A 20341-nucleotide genomic window follows, 5' to 3' on the forward strand; every position below is an offset into this window, starting at 1 on the left:
GACAGGAGCACTTTGTGCTGGGTTCAGAACTGGCTGCATGGCCAGAGGGTGGTGGTGAATGGTGCTGCATCCAGCTGGCAGCCAGTCACCAGTGGTGTTCCTCAGGGGTCTGTGGTGGGGCCAGTTCTGTTCAATATCTTTACTGATTGCATGGATGAGAGGATTGAATCTTTCATTACTAAGTTTGTGGATGACACTAAGCTGACAGGATGTGTTGAGCATGTGGGAAATATAGGTGGGTTTTAGGAAAAAGTTTTTTATAGAAAGAGTGATGAAGTACTGTAATGGTCTGCCCAGGGAGGTGGTGGAGTCACCATCCCTGGATGTGTTTAAAAAAAGATGGGAAGTGGCACTTGGTGCCATGGTTTAGTTGAGGTGTTAGGGCATGGGTCTATTAGGGCATGGGACTCAATGATCGTGAAGGTCTCTTCCAACCTAGTGATTCTGTGATTCTTATGCTATGGTCTGAGTTTGGCAATTTCACTTATTTCCTCCCTCAAAGTACTTAGACCTTCCTGTGAAACATCTGGGTTCTTACTGTAGTCATAGCTATCTTCCTAAACCAGTGCGGAATTTTAAGTGGTTTTAGGTCTTGCAGAGACATTTGAATTAAGAGTAAGCCCACCTATAAGAGTATTTTGTTTTTAATAATGCTTCCAGTATTTAAAGATATCATTTCAGAAAGCATTCTTAGTTTGATAAATATTAATGTATGTGATGTTGGTATTTAATTTGTAGATTTAAAGTGATAAACACAATGAAGTCCTTGAAATGCCAAACCTTTCATCTCTGCTCAAGCCAAGGTTCAATTTTATTTTCAGTATGACATTTGCTGCCTGAAGTCTTACAAGTGACTTGACCTTAAAATTACGTTTATTTTAGTTCATTGAAATGGTTGGCCTTTCCAGTTCAACTTGACACCAGCAGTGCAAATGGGAGAAGGCAGACATGCTAGCCTGTGACTCTATTTGAAAGCAAATTAAAAAGGTATCTAGGTGATGAATCTAAATATTTCCATTTAGATGGGATGCTAGTCATCAGTTAAAGGCAATCACAGTGCATTCTGACATTTTAATTTCAGGTTCAAAAACAATTATATATGTAATTAAGGAGCAAAGCGTCCAGGCCGCCAACCTGTCTGATTTACGTGTCGTCTTGGTGTGTGTGGGGTTTTTTTTATAGAGGTACCTGTGTACACCACTTTGAGACTGTAGAAGGTGGAAAAATGGAAGGTTTGATTTTAGTTAATGTGTTCTTCCTAAGGACACTCTTCTTTCAAGTATTACTCACACATTCAATGTTAGGTTTGCATTTATCAAAGAGATTGGAGTTCCCTCCATTTGCAAAGAGGTTGTGATACCTAGTTTATTTATTAGTATATTGCTGCATGTTTGCCTTGGTTTTTGGTGTGATTTTGTTGACTGTGCTCTGAGGCGCCTTATTTAAATTGGAATGTCCATTGGAATGAACTTTCCTGGCTGGGTTTTTCTCAGTCAACAAAACATTTGGCCAATGTGGAGAGAATGAAGCATGCTGCTGTGCATGTCTCTTAAGGCAGGGATGTTTTGTTGTGCTGTGCACTGTGTGCAGGGCTCTCTGCCCAGCCTTGAGAGATGTCCTCGTGCTGCCCAGTTGCATCTCTGTCAGTCAATTAAGGAATGAGAATATTGTGCTCTGAAGGGAGCCCTTTGCACTCTTGCGATGAAAGGACAGAAAGCAGGGCAAGTTTCTGAGAGAGGAAAAAAATGATAATAAATATGTGGAGGGATCTACAGGGAAGGAGAAATAAAATATGCACTGAAAGCAGGCCATTGCTGAGTTTAATAATCACAGCATTTTCCTGTCCAGCCGTTGCACTGTTAGCATCTATACTAGCATCTTGCTCATTATGAAATGCTTGGGCTTTCACTGATTGTGAAGGGCATTCTATGAAACCCAGCTCTGTTCTGCTCTTAACAATACACTGACTACCCTTCCATCCAGGCATGTCTAGCATCCATGCAAAACTCCAGAATTCATTTGTGAAAGTAGGTAGAAGTGTTAGAATAAGTTATTAAAAATGTAGACCCATAATGGGAGCAAAGAAGATTGGAAGCATAAAGGGAGGTTTTACACCTGGAAGTTATTATAGTTATTTAGATTGAGCAAGAATAATAACCAATTGTTTTCTAAGATGTATGACACATTTATGAAAAACCTTGAAGGATAAATGGATCTTTTTAGTATGCTACTTCCACAAAGGACTCTATGAATAAAATAATAGTGAGAGAACTCTCAGTGGATGCTGAATACTGCTAATTGATGAAATTATTACTTATTACACTGCAACTGAACTCTGCTTAGAAACACTATTTTCAGTATGATTTTTTGAAAATGACAGCTGAAATGTAAGAGGCTTTGTATTGAAAGTGAATAGTGATAATTTCTTGATATCTTTGAAATGAAAGATATTTCAATGACAGTTAAAACTGAAAAAAGTATTTTTTCTTAAGTGCACAGATCATGGACTATGACTATGAAAATAAAATGAACTTTTCCAAAATCAATAAGTAGACTTAATGTGGATTTATGAGGCATTTAAAAAATAACTTCAAGTATTCTATTTATAATAAAGCAGTCAATTATTTGTGTCAGCAGTTTTCATATTATGTCACATTTTAAGGTTAAAAATTGGGTTTGTGAGATAGAGTATAGCCATCATATTAAGGCAAACTCTTAATTCTAAATTAAATCAGTATTGAGGAATACTGCTGATTTACTGCTCAGGGCAAAAATGGGAATGAGTACCAGATTTTCCTTGGTTTTCTGTTGATGAAATTAGAGCCTGCTGTCCTTCTTGATGTGTCTAGTTAGGTCTGTATACTAACTCTTATGGATTGTTATCAGTAATTGGTGTGAGCATCTGCGCTCAAAGGATCACGTGTAGCGTAACATTTTGGAATATGATATGAGTGAATACGAGATCTAATTTTAGCCTTAGCAAATCTGTTCATCAGTACTAAGATGAACCTCTCTGTTAATTTCAACAGACTGCAGCATCTGAGGGACAAAGTAGGCTTGTGCAGATTCATGCACACGCTCGTGTGGGGATGTGTGTGTATGCTACAGGACACAAGATAGGAGATTAAAAGTGGTTCCCAGACTTAACTGTTTCTGTTTTAAAGTTGTGTTTGTTATTGCCCTTTTTTCAGTTCCAATTGAAAATGCAAAATTCGAAAGATTTTAGTAAGCATGAACATAGCTTTTCAAAACAGATGGAAGTGCGAAAGTGACAAAAGAGTTGGGAGAAAAAAAAGAGAAGAAGATAACCACAACAGAAGCTGTTCTAGAATGCTGGTGATGAAATGTAGAAATAAAATGAATACAGAACAGAAAAAAATTAAAATATTATCTCTTCTGAAAGTATCTATAGTGTGAGTTAAGTGTCAGTAGTCAGCAGTAACCAATACTAAGCTGAAGGGCCAGTACGCTTTTGTTAGGATAGGGTATGATAAGAAAGAGATTCTGGAAGACAGTAGAATAAGAACTGGTTCTTCAGTGAAGCAGAATAGCTTGCATGCTGCTAAATCATGGCACTAGGTGAGGAGATAAGATTGCTTTTGTGCTAAATACTTCTTGGGGTTCCTAAATCAATCAAAGTTAGATAGTTTTTAAATCCCAGTATAATGTTCTTTATGGACTTAATCAATGAGCCCTTAGTGAAAAATACATAAGTATTGAGAGTTGGTCTAAAACTCTTTTAGTGCTGGAGAAGGATTCTTGTCATATTCTCTGATTTGCTTTTGTAATCTTAGCTAAACAGCAAACCAGTTCAACTTCTCATCCAGGTTTTCCTTCCATCCTGTGCAGGGCAGATCAGGAATGTGGGGATGGAGGCCTTCTTGTTCCAGAGGCGACTCCAGTAATTATTAGACTATTTTACAAAAGTGTCTGTTCTTGTAATTATTTGTGACACTTCCCCAGTTTTTTCCATATTTCAAATGGAAGCTGGGAACGCCTGTATTTGAGTACAAGTAAGTATTTAAACTTAGGTAGAGTTTCAGGCTGAGAGCCATCATCCTAGAGGCTGGTGTATAAATCCAGGAGGGTAAGAGAGAACAACTTGTGGTTGTGTACCTCCTGTCTCTTTGGTGTTTTGTCAGACTCATCTAAGGAGTCCTGCTTGGTGTACTGGCAGCTGTGAATCCCCTCCTCAGGTGCTGTAAGAAGGAGCTTAATTGGGCGTGCAGCTTCCACTCCGGAGTTAGTCACCTGCCCTTACTTACAAAGCTTCTGTGTCTGTGAATGTAGGCCCTGACTCAGGAAAAGGGAGCAAACGATAGCTAAAAGAAGAGCTGACCTGAAGTCGAGTGAAAAGAGCTCAACATGACTTGGCAACATGGCTCGACTATATCCTGAGCTGCATCAAAAGAAGTGTGGCCAGCAGGTCAAAGGAGGTGATTCTTCCACTCTACTCTGCCCTTGTAACACCTCCACCTAGAGTACTGCGCCCAGCTCTGAGGTCCCCAGCATAAAGAAGATGTGGACTTCTTAGAGTGAGTCCAGAGGAGAGCTGGAAAAATGGTCAGAGGGCTGGATTACCTCTCCTCTGAAGACAGGCTGAGAGAGCTGGGGTTTTCAGAAGAGAAGTCTCAGGAGAGACCTTAGAGCAGCCTTCTGGTACCTGAAGAGGGCCTACAAGAAAGCTGGAGAGGGACTATTTTTTTTTACAGGACATGTTGTGGTATGCCAAGGTGGATTGGCTTTAAACTGAAAGAGTGGGTTTAGATGAGATGTTAGGAAGAAATTCTATACTGTGAGGGTGTTAGGATTCAGTTTAAACCCAGAAAAGCAAAGAAAGCTAAGTCTCTGTGTATAAACTAGAAAGAACTTAGAATGTTCAAAATATGCCCAAAAATTAGATTAAAACCAAATGAGGTTAGATGTTGGTGCCAAGGAGCTTCAAGGTCCCTTCCAACCCAAACCATTCCATGATTCCATGAAGTAAAGATTAAATCCACATTTCTGAAGCTGTCAGGAACGGAAGTGCAGGAAGATGGTACTTACAGAAGAGTAATCTGGGTGCCTTTCCTTTATTTAGTTTCTAAAAAATGTTACTTCTGTTACAGCTCTCCCTGTTGCTCTGCAGTATGTGCTCCTGCTCATAACAAACAGCAAACAAAGGGATGCTGCTCTGAGACAAATGGTTTTTAATACTTCCATCCTAATTGAATGATAGCATTGTGGTCTTGTATCTTCTGTTCTAGGAAAGAGAACTTGGACCCGCCAGCAAGATGGGAATTTTATTTTTTCAAAAGTCCAATACTTAGATTTTGATGCAGTTTGAAATCCACAGCCTTAGAACCATTACAGTATGTTTATAGGAGAAATATTTTGCTGTAATTTTAGAAAACCTTACAAATGATAAAAGTTGTTCTTCCCTGTTCAGAGGTCTCGCAGCAGAGGTGTAATTTTGCTTAGTAAATAAAAGAATTAGAAAATAATGCTCCTACATACAATGTTTTTTAATAAGTCTTTAAAAGTAAGTTTTCTCTATAAGCATGAGACAAAGTATAATAAATCAGAATCCAAATGTTCGCTGGCATGTTTCTAGATTGGGCAGCCTTATCTCATTATTTTATTTTAAGAGTATCACCTCTGCTTCCGCCCCACACATTCATCAGTATTTAATGTTAATAAGATTTGAAAATCAAAATTGTAAGAGTAAAGAACTCCAATGAATTTTCTATATTTCCTATTACTGATATATGTTCCACTCTCATCTATAGCATGTGAGTCCCTGTATACTTACAGACTGTCGTGTTTCGTTGCTTGGAGGTGTCAGCATCACTGTGTGCTTCTGCAAAAGAAGACAATGACATTTTCAAGCAAAAAGGAGAAACTGGCAACAGTTTGCTCTTGTCTTTCCTGCATGGGTTGTCAAGTTTTGTTGCTTGAAAATATGGTGTAGTTTTGGTTTCTTTTTCAATTATCAGACATTTAATAATATTTTATAATATGGCTTCACATATACTTACTGCTTATAGGATACATTTAACAAATCATTCACATTTCCATTTTATTTCTACATGCTAATTCTTTTTTTCCTTTTTGATTAGGATGCTCTGGTGTATGCACAAAATTAATAGAAAGTCTGTAGTCCCATTGTCAATTTTGCATTTTACCATTGTATTAAACAGTTACTATTGAAATTTTTGTAAGAAGTTTGCACAGTAGTTGCAAAAAGGTAGGTTTACTTGTTACTTCTTCATGTTGCAACAGATTTAGAAAGTCAGTACTGCTAGATAGTTGGCATGTTCTTGGAACAAATACAAATGTTCACATTTGTTTCAAGCACTGAATGTACTAGATCTTTTGGATGTATATTGTTAGTCTCATCCTTGTGTTTCAAGTTCATTTATTAGACTTTGAAAATCACCTTTTAACGAAGTTTTCAGAACATTGCTTTGCTCAGCTAAAATTAGTTCCGCTGATTTTGCCAGTGATTAAACTTAAGCAGTATTAACTTTGCTAATTTCTCTCCTGTGATCAAAAGTTAGTAGAGCATTCGCTTGTCATTAACAGACGTGTCTCTAATGCAGGTTTGGGTTTTGCTTAAGCAAACACTCACAATTCAGGGTCCAATTCAGAGTTTCAATTATGGGGATACAATAGCCTTTTTTTGGTTGTGACAAAGTTTGTTTTCAAAGGCAACTGAGCTTGCTTTGTCTTGTGATCTGTTTGTCTTGTAGAAAAATAGAAATGAGATGTAAATGTATGTGTATGATAGCGATTCTTTTTGCTGTCATCCTTTCAATAAATGACTATGTGAGTGAGCTCTTACCAAATAACATTTGTATTCCTCATGTAAGAGTGCAATTTAATGTGCAAGCATTTGAGACATAGATCAATATTACACTGAGGAAACGGAAAAGTTCTGATATACCTGTGATGCAAACCTAATATTTTTCTGAAGCTTTAAGTTCTGATTTGTAAAGGAGGAAGATGAAAAAAGGTGACTTTGAGTGTAGTGGGTATGGCAGACTGGAGACCATGTACATGCTTACTTCTAAAGTAACAGCAATCATGAAGCTAAGAATCAAGGCTGTGACATGGGTTGCTCTGTTTTTTTTGCACTTTGCCAATTATTTGGATGATTAAAGTTGATGTCCATTTAGGGAGAAAAATTACTAAAATATTAACTGTGTGTAGAGGGATAGCTGTACAAAATTTTAAAACTTGCATTTTAAAGGCTGTAAATTAAGTAATGTTTTATTCAGCCAAATGAATACATGTGGTGAATTCAACGCTGAGTACATTGACAAGAGCTGTGCTCAGCTATGTCTTCTCGGAATTTTGTATGTAAAGGCTAATATTTTTGAATGTATTTTTTATAGTGCAAAAACTATAATGATGATCATGTTACACAACTAGTAGTGTCCCTGGAGGAGCCTCAGAACTGATCCTGTGTTGTGGTGAAGTTTAAGCCTGCTTTAGGCTGTGTGGTTTTGATATATATATGCTTGTGTTAATGCATGAATAATTCACTGATACTGGTACTACTTGGATACTTCAGTAAAGCCTGGAGGGTGAGTATTTGCTTTGGTATTCCCTGTGAGGTCAATGCGTTTCTGTCGAGATTAGTTGTGTCAAGGAGGTAGCATGCAGAGTTTCCAAGAGCATAATTTACCACCCAGAGCCCTTCCCATAGAGGAGAGTAGTTGGTATCTATGGGAAACAAGTAACACTTTTTGGGTTTCATTTTAATAAACCTTTCAGAATTTGCAGTAATACCTAGCACAAATGCATTGCTGAGTTAGAGAAATCAAGCGCTAAATCCGACAGTTAAAGTTAACAGCACGATTGTGTAAACCCTGCTTAGAGTTGTGTAATTTTGCTGCTTTGTTCGTGTGTAATGCATTAACTTTGTTATGTAACAGAAAGTGCATGAAGTATAACACACTTTTGTTAACATAGATGTATTCATGACTAAGAGTTTCCCGACTTTTGTGGGAGTGATTTAGAAAACTGCTCATTTTGTTAAGATGTAGTATTTACATATTGTGGGAAAATCTGAGGACCAAGAAATTCTGTAGTGATGAAATTGAAAATCCCAATATCTAAGTATCTAGTGATGAATCTAGGACTACACCTCTAGGATAGTGATATGCTATGAGGGTGTCACAGGGTAAATTGTCATTCTCTAAGTTTTAGAGGCTATGCAAGGGGTGCAAGAAACCAGAAAAGTGTTTGTTCTTCTATCAGCAGTTTGTCATATGGGGAAATGTGAAGCTGAAGATACAGCACTGAAATGTTGTGTTAAAGGCATATGGCAACACACAGGTAGTGCATGCTTATCACTAGGTCATCCATCAGCCTTAGTTCCTGATCCATTTTGAAACTATGAGCTTGTGTGGCTCAAAGAAGAAATTTGTCATGTGATTAAAAGTTGAATCTTTTTCCAGCTGGGTTTAAGTTCATGCCTTGGTCTTCTTCTACACTGATGTGATTTTTCAACAAAGTTCCTTATTGTGGTTCATCTAATCTCATGAAAACAAATACATTTGAGTTCTTTAGCGTTTGATTGAAGAGCAATTATACCATTAGTTTAATATTCAGATATACTAGAAAATATTAGTGTAAAAGCCCCAGGTATTTGTTTCTGTCAGTGAAGTAACACTTGCATAGCTTTGAAATTAATTGTTTAGTATACTCATTACTCTTAGAAAAAATAAATATGTTCTCATTATGTTCACTTGGTGAGCATATGTATCTTGCAATACATTTAATGTTACTTGCTGTGAGGGAGATTACAACTCTTTTTAAGGAAATTGGGTAGATTAATGGAATGGGGTGGGTTAAATTGCTCTCCACATGCATTCCCTAGCATGCCTGGCTTACTCCCGAATTTTAATTGATGTATATAAAAGTGTTCAGCTGAGGGGGCTCTGTGAAGCAACAGGATTAAATCAGGATGTAGCCTGTGTATTGCAGGGGCTGGGCTAGGGAAATGAGCTGGGTGCTAAAACAAGGAGACTGACACATGGGACCTTGTTTTATGCCCAATCACAGTCTGCATGTGAACTGTTGCATTTTCCACATCTTCACTGTGACAGCACACCTGTTGATCTGTGGTGAACTTCAGGAGGTGTTTTGGGGCTGTTCATAGGAAACTTCCTCAATGAGCTACAGGAAGTCCACAGAATCCTTGAAACAAGCAAATATTTACTTAGTCTTTTTAAGAATTTTACGGAGTTTTAATATCACAACCTGTGACAGAGCCTGAAGATAGGTTTTTTGATCCTTATTCTGGCTTTGAATGAACAGTAATGAATATGAGGATTACCAAGCACTAACTACTCCTGGTGCAACTCATTGGTTTCAGTAGGAGGCTCTCCAGAAGAAGAGTGAGCTTTAACCATTGAATTTTTCCAAGTTTATTGTTTTGAATCAGAGATGGAGTCCACGTAAGCAGGACACCTTGCTAAAGTGTCCTTTTGGGGAGAAAAATATAAAGCCAAAGATTTCACACCACAGTGCTTTAAAGAAAAGCTTTCAAAATTTGAATTAGTGTCACATAAGTTACAAACACGCTGCTAGACTCACCGGGCTTTTTGATGACTGTCCTAAAGTTACTGCAGTCCCACCTGTGTTCTAAATCCTACTTTTTTTCTTAACAACATCCCCTCTCTGCTGCATGCCCCCCAGTCCCCACTGGCTTTGGAGCGTTCCCAAAGAGCAAAGTGCTTCCATAACTTTATATTTTATTTTGCAGAGTATGCACTTAATTAAGAGTCACATTTAATTGAAATAGCTGCTTCTGATTTCAGGAAAAGAGTGGCTTTATGAGATGAGAATAAAAAGTGCTTTTAATGAAATTAAAAGCAAAATGAAATATGTTTAGAAATTTATGTTGCATCACTGCAGAGCATGTACCAAGCCTGTCTTGATTTACCTGAAAGTGCTGTATCAGAGACAGGACTCCTAACTGGAGAGTGTATTCTATCCTGGATGACTGCTTTGAAATCACTTACTTGGAGTAATATTAATTCAAATTCCTGATAAATTACTCACTGTGATATAACACGATGTTTTAAAACTTTTACAGCCTTTTCATTAATAGATGATAGTGAAAATTAGAGCTAGTATTTTTTGTGTAGAGTTCTTAATCATGCCATTTAAAGTAGAAGCTAAGCAATAAACATCTAATGAATGGCTTATGGTAAGTTTAATCTCAGAAGCTATGTTGCTATAGGCACAGATAACATAACCATCTATCAATAAATTCTCAAAATTTAAAAACTGTAGCTATGACTTATGCATGCTAGTCATTTTCAATGTGCATTACATATGAGTAGTTTATTGCATTTTAGGATACTTGCAACCTAAATCGATATCTATTAGACATAACAAATATATTCCTTTCTAGAAGGGGGTGTGTTCTGAAATTGAATCATTCTTCTATATTTTGTAGCTTTTAGTAGTTGTTGTCTTTTAAAAGACCCGAAAGAAATAATTGTCATGGGTAATTATTAAAGGAATTCCTAACATAATGATATTTGAGCAAGTCATCGGCAGAATATATTTGAGTTCCATTCCACAGAGATAGGCTCCTTGGCTTTTTTATGGAAGTGAAGTCTTCAAATTAATCTATGGAAATAGTAAAGGAAAATATAATACTTTGGTGGTGCCTATAATCATCAGTGCTGTGCAGAGCTGCAGCTTTAACTCGACTGTGTGTGTTGTGCTTCTGCACCAAGAGTAACAAACTCAACATGGGCTCAGTTCACTTCTGTGTCCTTAGCCATAGTCCCATCTCTTTCTTCATCAACAGAGTACCACAATGGATTTCTACTGAAGTAAAGTATCCGTCTATTCTGATTTGCAGCCATTAATGATTATGGATTTATGTCTACTATTAATGAAATAAATGGAGCCAGTTATGTAAAACTGTAAAGATAAAATTCATAGGTTCTGCGTTACTGTACAAATAACATCCTCATGTGAAATCCAGAGTTCATAGTACTTTGTAAAGGGATGCATTATGCACCTGCATCCTGTATGGGGGAGCTTGAGTCTTGGCCTTTCAACATCTGGAGAGATCAAACAACAGCTCATCTGTCAAGAATGAGAATTTATGTGGCAGAATAAGCATGGGTTTCAGACAAGATTGCAGGTGCCCAAATAATTCTCTTCACGAAGGAACTCTTCCCCTGCTTGGATGACCAAGGGTGTTTGAGAGACTGGAGGTCTCAGGTTTCCTTTCTTGCATATCCAAGTGGTTTGTTTTTGTTTAGTTGCGTGTATTCATTGTTATTTGCAATACATATTCTAGAACTTTCTTCTCAGTAATTTTGCACTTACTGACTGACTGACCCATCTGACTTTATTTGTTAAATTTACTAAATGTCTGGCTAGCCATAAGCTGTGAAAAGCCAACCAGGGAACTGAAATGAATAGGAAGAAAACACCCTCACTAATTTCACTTCTGACAGTTCAACTGACCCAAGAGCATTTACATTATTTTCCCATTTAAGCAGTTAACTTCAAAGTTGTTCTTAAACACCAGGGATCTCTAGCTAGAGCAGCCACTTTGGTCAGCAATCCAAGATTTAAGCAGGTAGTATATTATTTAGGTAGTGGAAATACAAGCAATTTTTATATTGTATATGTGATTTAGTATTTTCTGTGCCAGTTTTATTTCAGATTTAATTCTGGGACATGCTGTGCTATGTAGTCCTTTTGGATTTCTGCAACTGTTGCTCTTGGAGCCATGCTCCTGCTGCAGAATTCCAACAGGAGCAAACATATGGGGATTCTTCCATCCTTGGCTTGCCCCACCATTTGTTCCATGTTTTAAACCAACTGGTGCTGTACCCAGTGGAGTACATCTGTTACAGTTTATTGCTAGAAATTTGCAATTCATTTCAGTTTGCTAAAATAATATTCATGGCCAAGCATTAAGCAATTACAAAAAAGAGTAGGCAGCATTTTGCTGAAGTTTTTATGTGATGCAGAACCTACTGCCCAGCTTGGGTAATTTGGGCACTCAACAGTCAGATAATGGTCTGACAGTTGAGTTTGATCATCCTGAGAAAATCAACTATCCACTGAGATATCCCTTATGTGGATGTCCCTGCTCTGTTTTAATTAAGGGCAAAATAAATTGGCATAAATAACCACTGAATGCATTTGGTTGCCACATCTTGCCTGAGGGTACTCATCTGGGGAGCACCCTGAACTGGAGCAGAGTCTTTTCTGCTGGAATTACAGGGGCACATGCAATAACAACCTGTAACTCTTACTGAAAGTCAGCAGCATGTAGGCTGCTAAACAGTCTGTATGTTTTTTGAATGTTGTACCTCACTTTTTGTCTCTGTGCTTCATACTGTCTTGGGCTATGTTGTTGTTTGCAGAGGTGAGGTTTCTGGTTTGAGGGAAAATTGGTTACCAATCATTACCTTCAGAGTAAGGCATTAAGTAGTTGAATAGAAAGTGACTCCTTCATATTTAAAATAAGAAGTCCCTGTAATCAGCGCAATAAAATCTTAACACAAGAGATGGCTGTTTCATCATTATCACTCTCTGAAGCAGATTTTTAAAATTAGGAAGAGTCACAATATAATATTCATAACCCCATCACACTCATCATGTTTCTGTAAGTCAGTCTCGCACATCTTTGACATATAGTAACAGAATAAACACGCTCTGCTCACTGTAGTGGAGACATGTAGTTCTAAAGCCAAGGCTTTTTTATAGGCAAACTTGCAAACTAATTCCAGAAGTTACAAGCAACAATGTGCCTGTTTTTGTTCTCCATCACAGACCTGAGCCTGGATCTGTCTCTTGGATGCCTTTCACACTCATCCCTTGAAGTTAACGAGGTCGCTTTTGCTATAGAAATCTGTTACTTGCCTGATTTGTAAAAGAGTTTTGGTTCCAAAAATTTGATTTAATTTGTCGAGTTACATTAGGGTAGTGCAAGACATTGCAAACTTCATTCTGCCTGTGTTGTCAGACCACCACTATGACTTAAAAGTATGGCTACATTCCTGAAATTTGTTTGTGTCCTTGCAAATAAATGCATTTGAAGATGAATGAGTTAACTCATCAGCTCACTAGGCTTAGAAGGAGATTGTTTTGATGGGGAAATTGGAGTTTATCCTGAAATGATGAAACATTCAGAAATAACCCAGATATTTTAAAATATTTTTGCTTGTTTTGCTTTACAAATGTTACTTGGAATGATACAATGAACCAGAATTATGTGTTTCTATATGCTGTACATAAAAAATATCTAGGAACGGAAACTGTTATTAAAGCTACTAAATATAATTCTGTTTTCTAGTAATCCTGGAAGTGTCTTTAAATATTCATCGTCTAAGTGGCGTGGACAATGCAATCTAAACAAATTAGTATGGAGTTGGGCTATAATGTGGAATAATTGCATTTGGTTTTACCGAGCACTGTAAATAAGTGTGTAAAGAGGCTTTGAACCTTTATGGAAATTTGAATCTATATTTTAATGTCTTTTGTTCTTTTTCCACAGAACATTCTGGCTTTAAATCCCCGAAAACAAACACATGCAACTCTTCACTCAACTGCAGCAAAGAAATTAGTCAAGAAGCAATGGAAAAGGAATTCTGACAAAAACTGTTCAGTAAGTGCACGTTTATCATTGCATCTGGAACATGTTTATCATTGCATCTGGAACAATCATTGAGGCTGAAATCACAGCTGTGGGAGAAATAAATTAGTGTTATTCAGTAGCCACATTTGGCTTCTAGTTTGTTCCTGTAGATACAGAGTTACTTGGTGATGAGCTCTTTTCTTTGCAGAACCTATTTGCAGTCCATACTTTTTTCATTTTTGGTGATTTTAGTAAGTGGTTGATACAACTTTTGTGCCTTTTGTTATGGAGTCTGATCCCTCTCAAGTATCACATCCTGAGCCGTGCTGAGCCCCCTGATTTCCCTGAGTAGCTTCTTCTGCCACTTCCTCCTTCTCTTTCTGTTTTCCAAGAATCACACTGGGCTGAGCAGCACTTCACCATCCTTTCTGAGACTTCTGAAGCTAGTTTTATTTTGCTGCAGAAGTAGGGGAGCCTGTCATATGTACCTATTTTATATAAATACATAAATATTAGATTAAAACATGAGCCAGGAATTTAAATTTTGTGCACTGTAATTTTCAGGAAATATTTGATTTTGGAATAAATACTTTTCTTGCTGTAAATTGTCTATGCTCTTCTGTATTTCTGCCATTACATATCATCATTTTCTCTCTAGGTATTTGAATTCCTAGTCTCAGTGTGATATTTGACTAATCCTATCAGAATTTTTATGTCTCTTTGATCCCTCATCTGATTAGAAGTTTTGTACTGTTTTTACTGTCTTCCTACAGGTTGTCTTACATAATCCTCAAAATTCAGAAACCTTTTAGGGAGAGTACTAGTTTCCTTATGAGTATAAGGATAGTGGTGTCTTTCCACAGAGCTGTCAAAACATCTCCCACTAAAAATTGGTAATTGATATGTAGGTAGGAAATTGATTGTGTTTGTAATTAAAAATATGTCATCCAAAACCCAACAAAACACAAACCCAATCAAAAATACCAAGATTGGTATTTTTGTTCCTCAGTTTCTTAAAATCACGAAATCCAGTATGAACAAGAAGTATTTACTGGGTAGGATATCCTTAGCATTTCAGCAATTCTCTTAGTACAGTTTCCTGTTTTATAGTATTGATTATAAGAATCTCTTTTTTGCTATAGCTATTATTCCTATTTTCTGGTATTTTTTGCCTTAGATAATGTTATGTGAACTAGAAACTTATGTACACAAAAACCTTCTGTTTGTGGACTTGGATGATTATTTTGAGATGTCTGATGCAGATATTGCCCACATCTGTCTGTTCCTGCTGCAGACAATGTTGGGCTGCTTAGTGAGTGGCTCCTGGGCAGCTGCAGTTTACAGTCATGTTTGCAGGTCACCTGAAATCAATACTGGGCTCTAAACTCCTCTGCTTTCAGAAACTGTTAGGAAGCTCAGGTATCCATGCAGCAGGGCAGCTGGGTATCTGTGGCAGTCTAATTAGCTGTTCCAATGTAAATCATTCAGGTTAGTTAAACTGTAACAGTCACAGAAATATTGTACTAATGGGTGTGTTAATACTCATTTCCTAAAGCTTCTAGGCTTTTAAGTCGCTCTTTGTTATCCCTGAGCTGTTCTCTTGCTTAGTTTTTGTGTTCAGTTTACTCATAAAGTGTTGGATATTTGCTGTTGATTTTGAAAGCTCATGGTTGTCTAGAAATTTTCTCTCTTGTGTTCCTGCTGTTAGCTGTATGTGTGAACCTCATGGTGTCTCAAATATTTCTGGACTCCCAAGGTCTGAGCTTCCTGGGTTGTGCAAACACCATGGGTTTGGGTTCATTGCCAGCTTTTGTGCCTTGTCTGGATTTTCAGTTGAGAGAAATTCTGAGCATTGTCAAATATTGCAGGATGATGTTTTGGCATAGGCTTACAGTCTGATAAACAACTTGGTTTTATAGTGCTGCAGTACTGCTTGGAGATTTGTGCAGTTATTAGCACCCTGTCCTGACAGGAATCTGCTCATGGAGTACAGTTTACAGGATTAAAAGTTAGAAAGAAACAAATGTGTATATGGGCAGATATAACTACTTTCATAGCAGATAGTTTCAATACTGCATTATTACGTATCATTTGGTAGAAACATCACATTATTTGGTTTGCAAGTATAAGAAATGTAAAATGCTAGAAGGAACTGTAAAGGGCTAGTCCTTATTTCTAGATGGGTAATGATCCTAGTTTTTAAAACTGACAAACTTTTTTTTTTGCTCAGAGATATGTAGCTTACTCTTACTGTGTAAGATTTACTACATAGCTTACTATTACCTTACTATAGCAGAAAAAGCCCTGAAAAATGAAAAAGTAAAATATTTGTCTGGTCTCCCATTACATAAAAGATATCAGTAAAAAATAAGAGACCTTTTGCATTCTCCAGATCATTGTTGTTGAGTGGTTTTAATAAAAAAAAGAAATAGAATGGTTGAATCCTATTGCCTTCCTAAATTAGGAAAGCTATTGTAGGAAAGGATCCACTGAACACAGTTTTCTGTTTTGGTCTAAAGAGCCACTGGCAATAATGTTTAGGCCTGGTAATGAATAGATCAATCTCCATTTGAAGTCCATATGAACTTTATTTGTTTCCATGTCCTTAAAATCTGAATTTGGCTTTTACCTTTGCATTCCTTTAAAGCTGTTCTGATGCTGCCTTTGCAGAACTACTGTTGAAAGGAAGGTGGGAGTATGAAAATACAAAACTAATTAAATTAACAGCCCGCAAAAATCTGAACAAAAGCTGCATCTGCTGAGGCATGCACACAGTGACTTTGTAATGTCTAATAGACTTCCAGATGGCAGACTTACATATTTCTTCAGAATAATTACATAAGTGAAATTTTAACTCCTAGCCTGCTCTGAGAGACTTTGAGTTGCCCATTTAATGAGTTCTGAAGTGGAAACAGAGTGTCAATATCTTTCCTCAGCATTGTAAAAGTGTCCTTCTAAAGGAAGGTTCAATTATGCTTTCAATGAGTGCTATTGTTTATTTACTATGTTAGCAACCAAGTGTTGCTGTACAAATTATTTATAGTTTTAGGTGCAAGATTAGTCAGCTTTCCTTCAGAAATTTTAACTCAGAGATATGTATCAGAGTAGGAAAACTCTTTATTGCTGTGTCACCCTCAGTAACAGTGTTAGACCTAAGCATTAACACTCTTATTTCTTATGAGTAATACTGAAAAGGGGTATAAACACATGCCTCTAGTTTTCCAGTGCAACAAAGATTTCTGTTGTCCAGAAAAAATTAAAAGTAGAAGAGTTTTGAAATAGCTGTTCTAATAGTAAGCATTAAAGAGTGCAAATTTAAATCACATTAGATCATCAATTTACAGATAGAACAAAAGTGAAGGGATCAACTGTGAAACTGTGAGGATTTGCTTTGATTTCAGGTCCTTCCTAAGTAGTTCAGGGTTGTTTAGACTTCGGATAAATATTTTTATCTGTGGTTTCTAACTCTTCATAATTGCATTTCTGTGTGTCTTTTGTGCTTACCTACATTTAGGTCACCAGCTAGAGGGGCACACATTGTGTGCATTTGCATTGCACCCAGCACACTGATTTCCTTGCTTTATGAATAGGGTTTCTAAGTATTATGGGACAAGTTTTGTTCTACCTAGTACATGTACAGGTTTGTAATTTAAATGAAATTCACCTCCACAAGTTTTAGAAATTGACTTGTCACTGTAGAACTCAGTGGGATTCTAGCCTTCTTTTTGGTAATGAAATCTTGTGGATACCTACTAAGGATCGGTGAGAAGTTGACATAGATCCACCTATGTATTCAGACTTGCTTCAGTTTCTGTGTTTAGAAATAATTGTAACATTTGCTCCAGATGGAAATGCTGGAAGTATTTCAGCACGACAAGAAGGTGAAAAGGAAATGGGATTTAAATTGGTTTGTAGCTAATTGCCATAGCCTGTAAGAGTATTGATTTTCTGGCAGTATTAGCATTGTTCTTTGTCCTTACATGTGCTAAGCCTGATCAGAATTGTGCAAAAAGAGCCTCTCTTCCATGACAAAATAAGTGTCATGCTCACCTCTTCTAGGTTCTGGGTTTTTTCTTTTATTTTTTTTTTGGTTTTTTTTTTTTTTTTTTTTTTTTTTTTTGTTTTGGCAAGGGCTCACTTTGGGAAAGAGACTTTAACTGTACTCTAATTCTTTCCAGCTATTAGAGAAAACCAAATTCTTCACCTTGTCTTTTTCTGTGCAACATTAAGTTGCAACTAGCAGATCATTTTGTGCTAATGATGGAGCGTGAGATTTGCAATTTATTGCAAGATTACCAGCTCATGTTGCTCTTTAAGTTCAGAGGACAAGGGTACTCCCTTAAAACAGTAGTATTAAGAGCTTGCTAAAACTTCTAATTGCTTTTCACTTTGATAGTATTTCTGTGGCTGTCACTTCTATATATATATATCTGTATAAAGACATTCATTATTAAAAGGTATGTAAGTACCTCCTGATGCACAATGTCCAGGCTTGCATAGAAAAATCTGTAAACAAGATGATCTTTCTCAGCTATAATCTGTAAACAAGATGATCTTTCTCAGCTATAATGTGTTAATCTAAGTATTGCCTTCCAGTGAGGTGGAAAAAGTTCACATGATTTTTGTTCCTAATAATGTATCATGCATACAGAATAATGAAGTTAGAGTTTCACAAATAACTGATGGATTGAAGCAGAAAAAGTGCAAATTGCAAACAAGTAGATGTAAAACCCAGTACACCAAAGGCCTGAAATCAGGAACCTTAGTGAATAAATGCTTTTTCAGGGAATAATTTGTCCGTTTCTAGACATGTATTGATGAAAGATTCTATATTTATAAATAAAAAATAATCCCAAATATTGTAAAATAGAGAACACTCATTAAAGGAAATCAACTCAATTATATTTATAATCTAAATGTATAGTTTACCTTTGCAAATATTTATTTTTGTCTTCATTGCATATGAATATGCAAGTTTAGCTCTTTTCTGAATGGGTATACAATGGCAGATGTCTCTCTAATCGCTGCTCTATTCAAACATTAATTGGTAGAACATATGTAGAATTCTACTAGTCTGAATAGGTATAGGATAGCAGCAGTCTCTTTAATCACATCACTATTCAACCACTAATTGGTGTGATGATTAAGGGACATTAGAGGGAGCACTTTGACATCTGATTCTTTGAACTGATGTCTGCTCGAGCTGTGCTGTATTCATCATGGCCAGACTGATTTCTTAAATAAAACGCTCTGATTCCCAAATGTGGAAAATATTGCGTTAGGATCTATTGAGGTGATTAGGGAATTTGAGAATGATTCTTTTATTTAACTAGTGATTGACTGTATATGCACAAACTATTCATATGAATAATACATGTGTTGCTGAGTATCAGAAAGAGCTGAGAAGTAACATCAAGAGATTTTCTCTTTTCTCATAGTGTCAATAATTAAATATTAATACGCATTTTAAAATGTACCAGTTTAATCATTTAGCAGTCAAATTCCTACTCATGCATTTTTTAGATTAACTAATTACTCTGCATTTTCTCTTATCGATAGCATATGCTGGCATTTATAACCATTTCACTGGAATAAAGTGGTTTACATGTTTGTATATGATATCATGTATAGTGGTTCTAAGAAATGCATGTTATGAATTTCCTTGAATCTTATGTTTTATATGCATTTCAGTATCTTGAGGTGTTTTCATTAGAATATCTCAATAGCTCTTAACTTGCCTCGATGCAACAAATTAGTGGTTTTATGCACATTTTCTGTGTATTAAATTGCAAATACTGGGTGATGGCAAGTTGTGCCAAATGCTTTCTTAGTACTGTGCAAAAGGTTCCTTCTCACCCTGTGGCTCTTCTGGAGAGCTGTGCGAAACCACCTCCAACCTTTTAACTGCTGCTGCTGCTCAGAGTTCTTCAGGTTTGGTGCTTGTCTTACTTGATGTTGGATGATTCCTCTTCTATAGAGAAGCATTCACCTTTTAGTGAGCAGCATTTAGTTCCAGGTATATATCTGATCTTAACCAATTCAAAATGGAAGTGTTTCAGAGTTGCAAATTGTTTAGCTTTGCACTTCATTATATGGCAAAAGTGAAAAATGCTTATCTGCCTAAAGTGCTGAATTTTAGGTAAGTTCAATTCATTCCCCTTCAGTAAAGCTGAGCAAATCAGAGTAGGGATAGGATCAGAAACCATCTTCACTGTCAACTTTCAACTTCTGCTTAGTATTATATTCTTTCAGATGTAGAGTTTTGTATACTTTCCTATGGTTACTAGATGGAGATAAAGTTGCCTTCTTATGCTGTTTTTTTTTTTTTGGAAAACAGAAAAAGATCAAGACTACCTTATCTTTCTTCACTTCAGACCTTCTACTCCCACCCTTTTTTTTTGGTTTTTTTTGCTTTTGTAAACTCTTGCCTGTGCTGAAACCAAGATTGCTCTTTGCTGTACTAGACTTCCCTCAGAGTGAAGGCCATCAGACATGTGCTGTTCCTTCTGCAAGTGTGTTGGATTATCTTGTATTTATGGCCCAAATTCTGACTTGTTAGTTTGCTTTGATTTTGAAATTCTCTTCTTGCCTTTTGAAATGTTTAGTATTTCTTTGTTCCGTTTCCCTTATTCCACCAAACATTATGACAGTAGAAAGCATTAGCACATTAATTTTTTTCCAGTTAGTCAAGTCACTGAGGTCTTGGGTCAGTCATGAATGATCTTGATTCAG

At 36.7% G+C, this 20341-nt stretch overlaps 1 protein-coding gene across 4 annotated transcripts in view; it reads left to right on the top strand.

Annotated features, from left to right (window-relative positions):
• DPYD (dihydropyrimidine dehydrogenase) overlaps window positions 1-20341 on the top strand; it is a 339434-nt gene that overhangs the window by 17953 nt on the left and 301140 nt on the right. For all 4 annotated transcript variants that reach the window (XR_010441181.1, XM_064719595.1, XM_064719591.1 and 1 more), the window contains exon 2: window positions 13529-13639. Coding sequence is in view for 2 of the 4 variants with exons in the window: in XM_064719591.1 (XP_064575661.1) it covers window positions 13529-13639 (111 nt within the window). In the remaining 2 variants the exon portion in view is untranslated. The remainder of the gene's footprint in view (window positions 1-13528; window positions 13640-20341) is intronic.

This window comes from Zonotrichia leucophrys, chromosome 8, assembly GCF_028769735.1.
Source record: "Zonotrichia leucophrys gambelii isolate GWCS_2022_RI chromosome 8, RI_Zleu_2.0, whole genome shotgun sequence".
Taxonomy (NCBI): Eukaryota; Metazoa; Chordata; class Aves; order Passeriformes; family Passerellidae; genus Zonotrichia; species Zonotrichia leucophrys.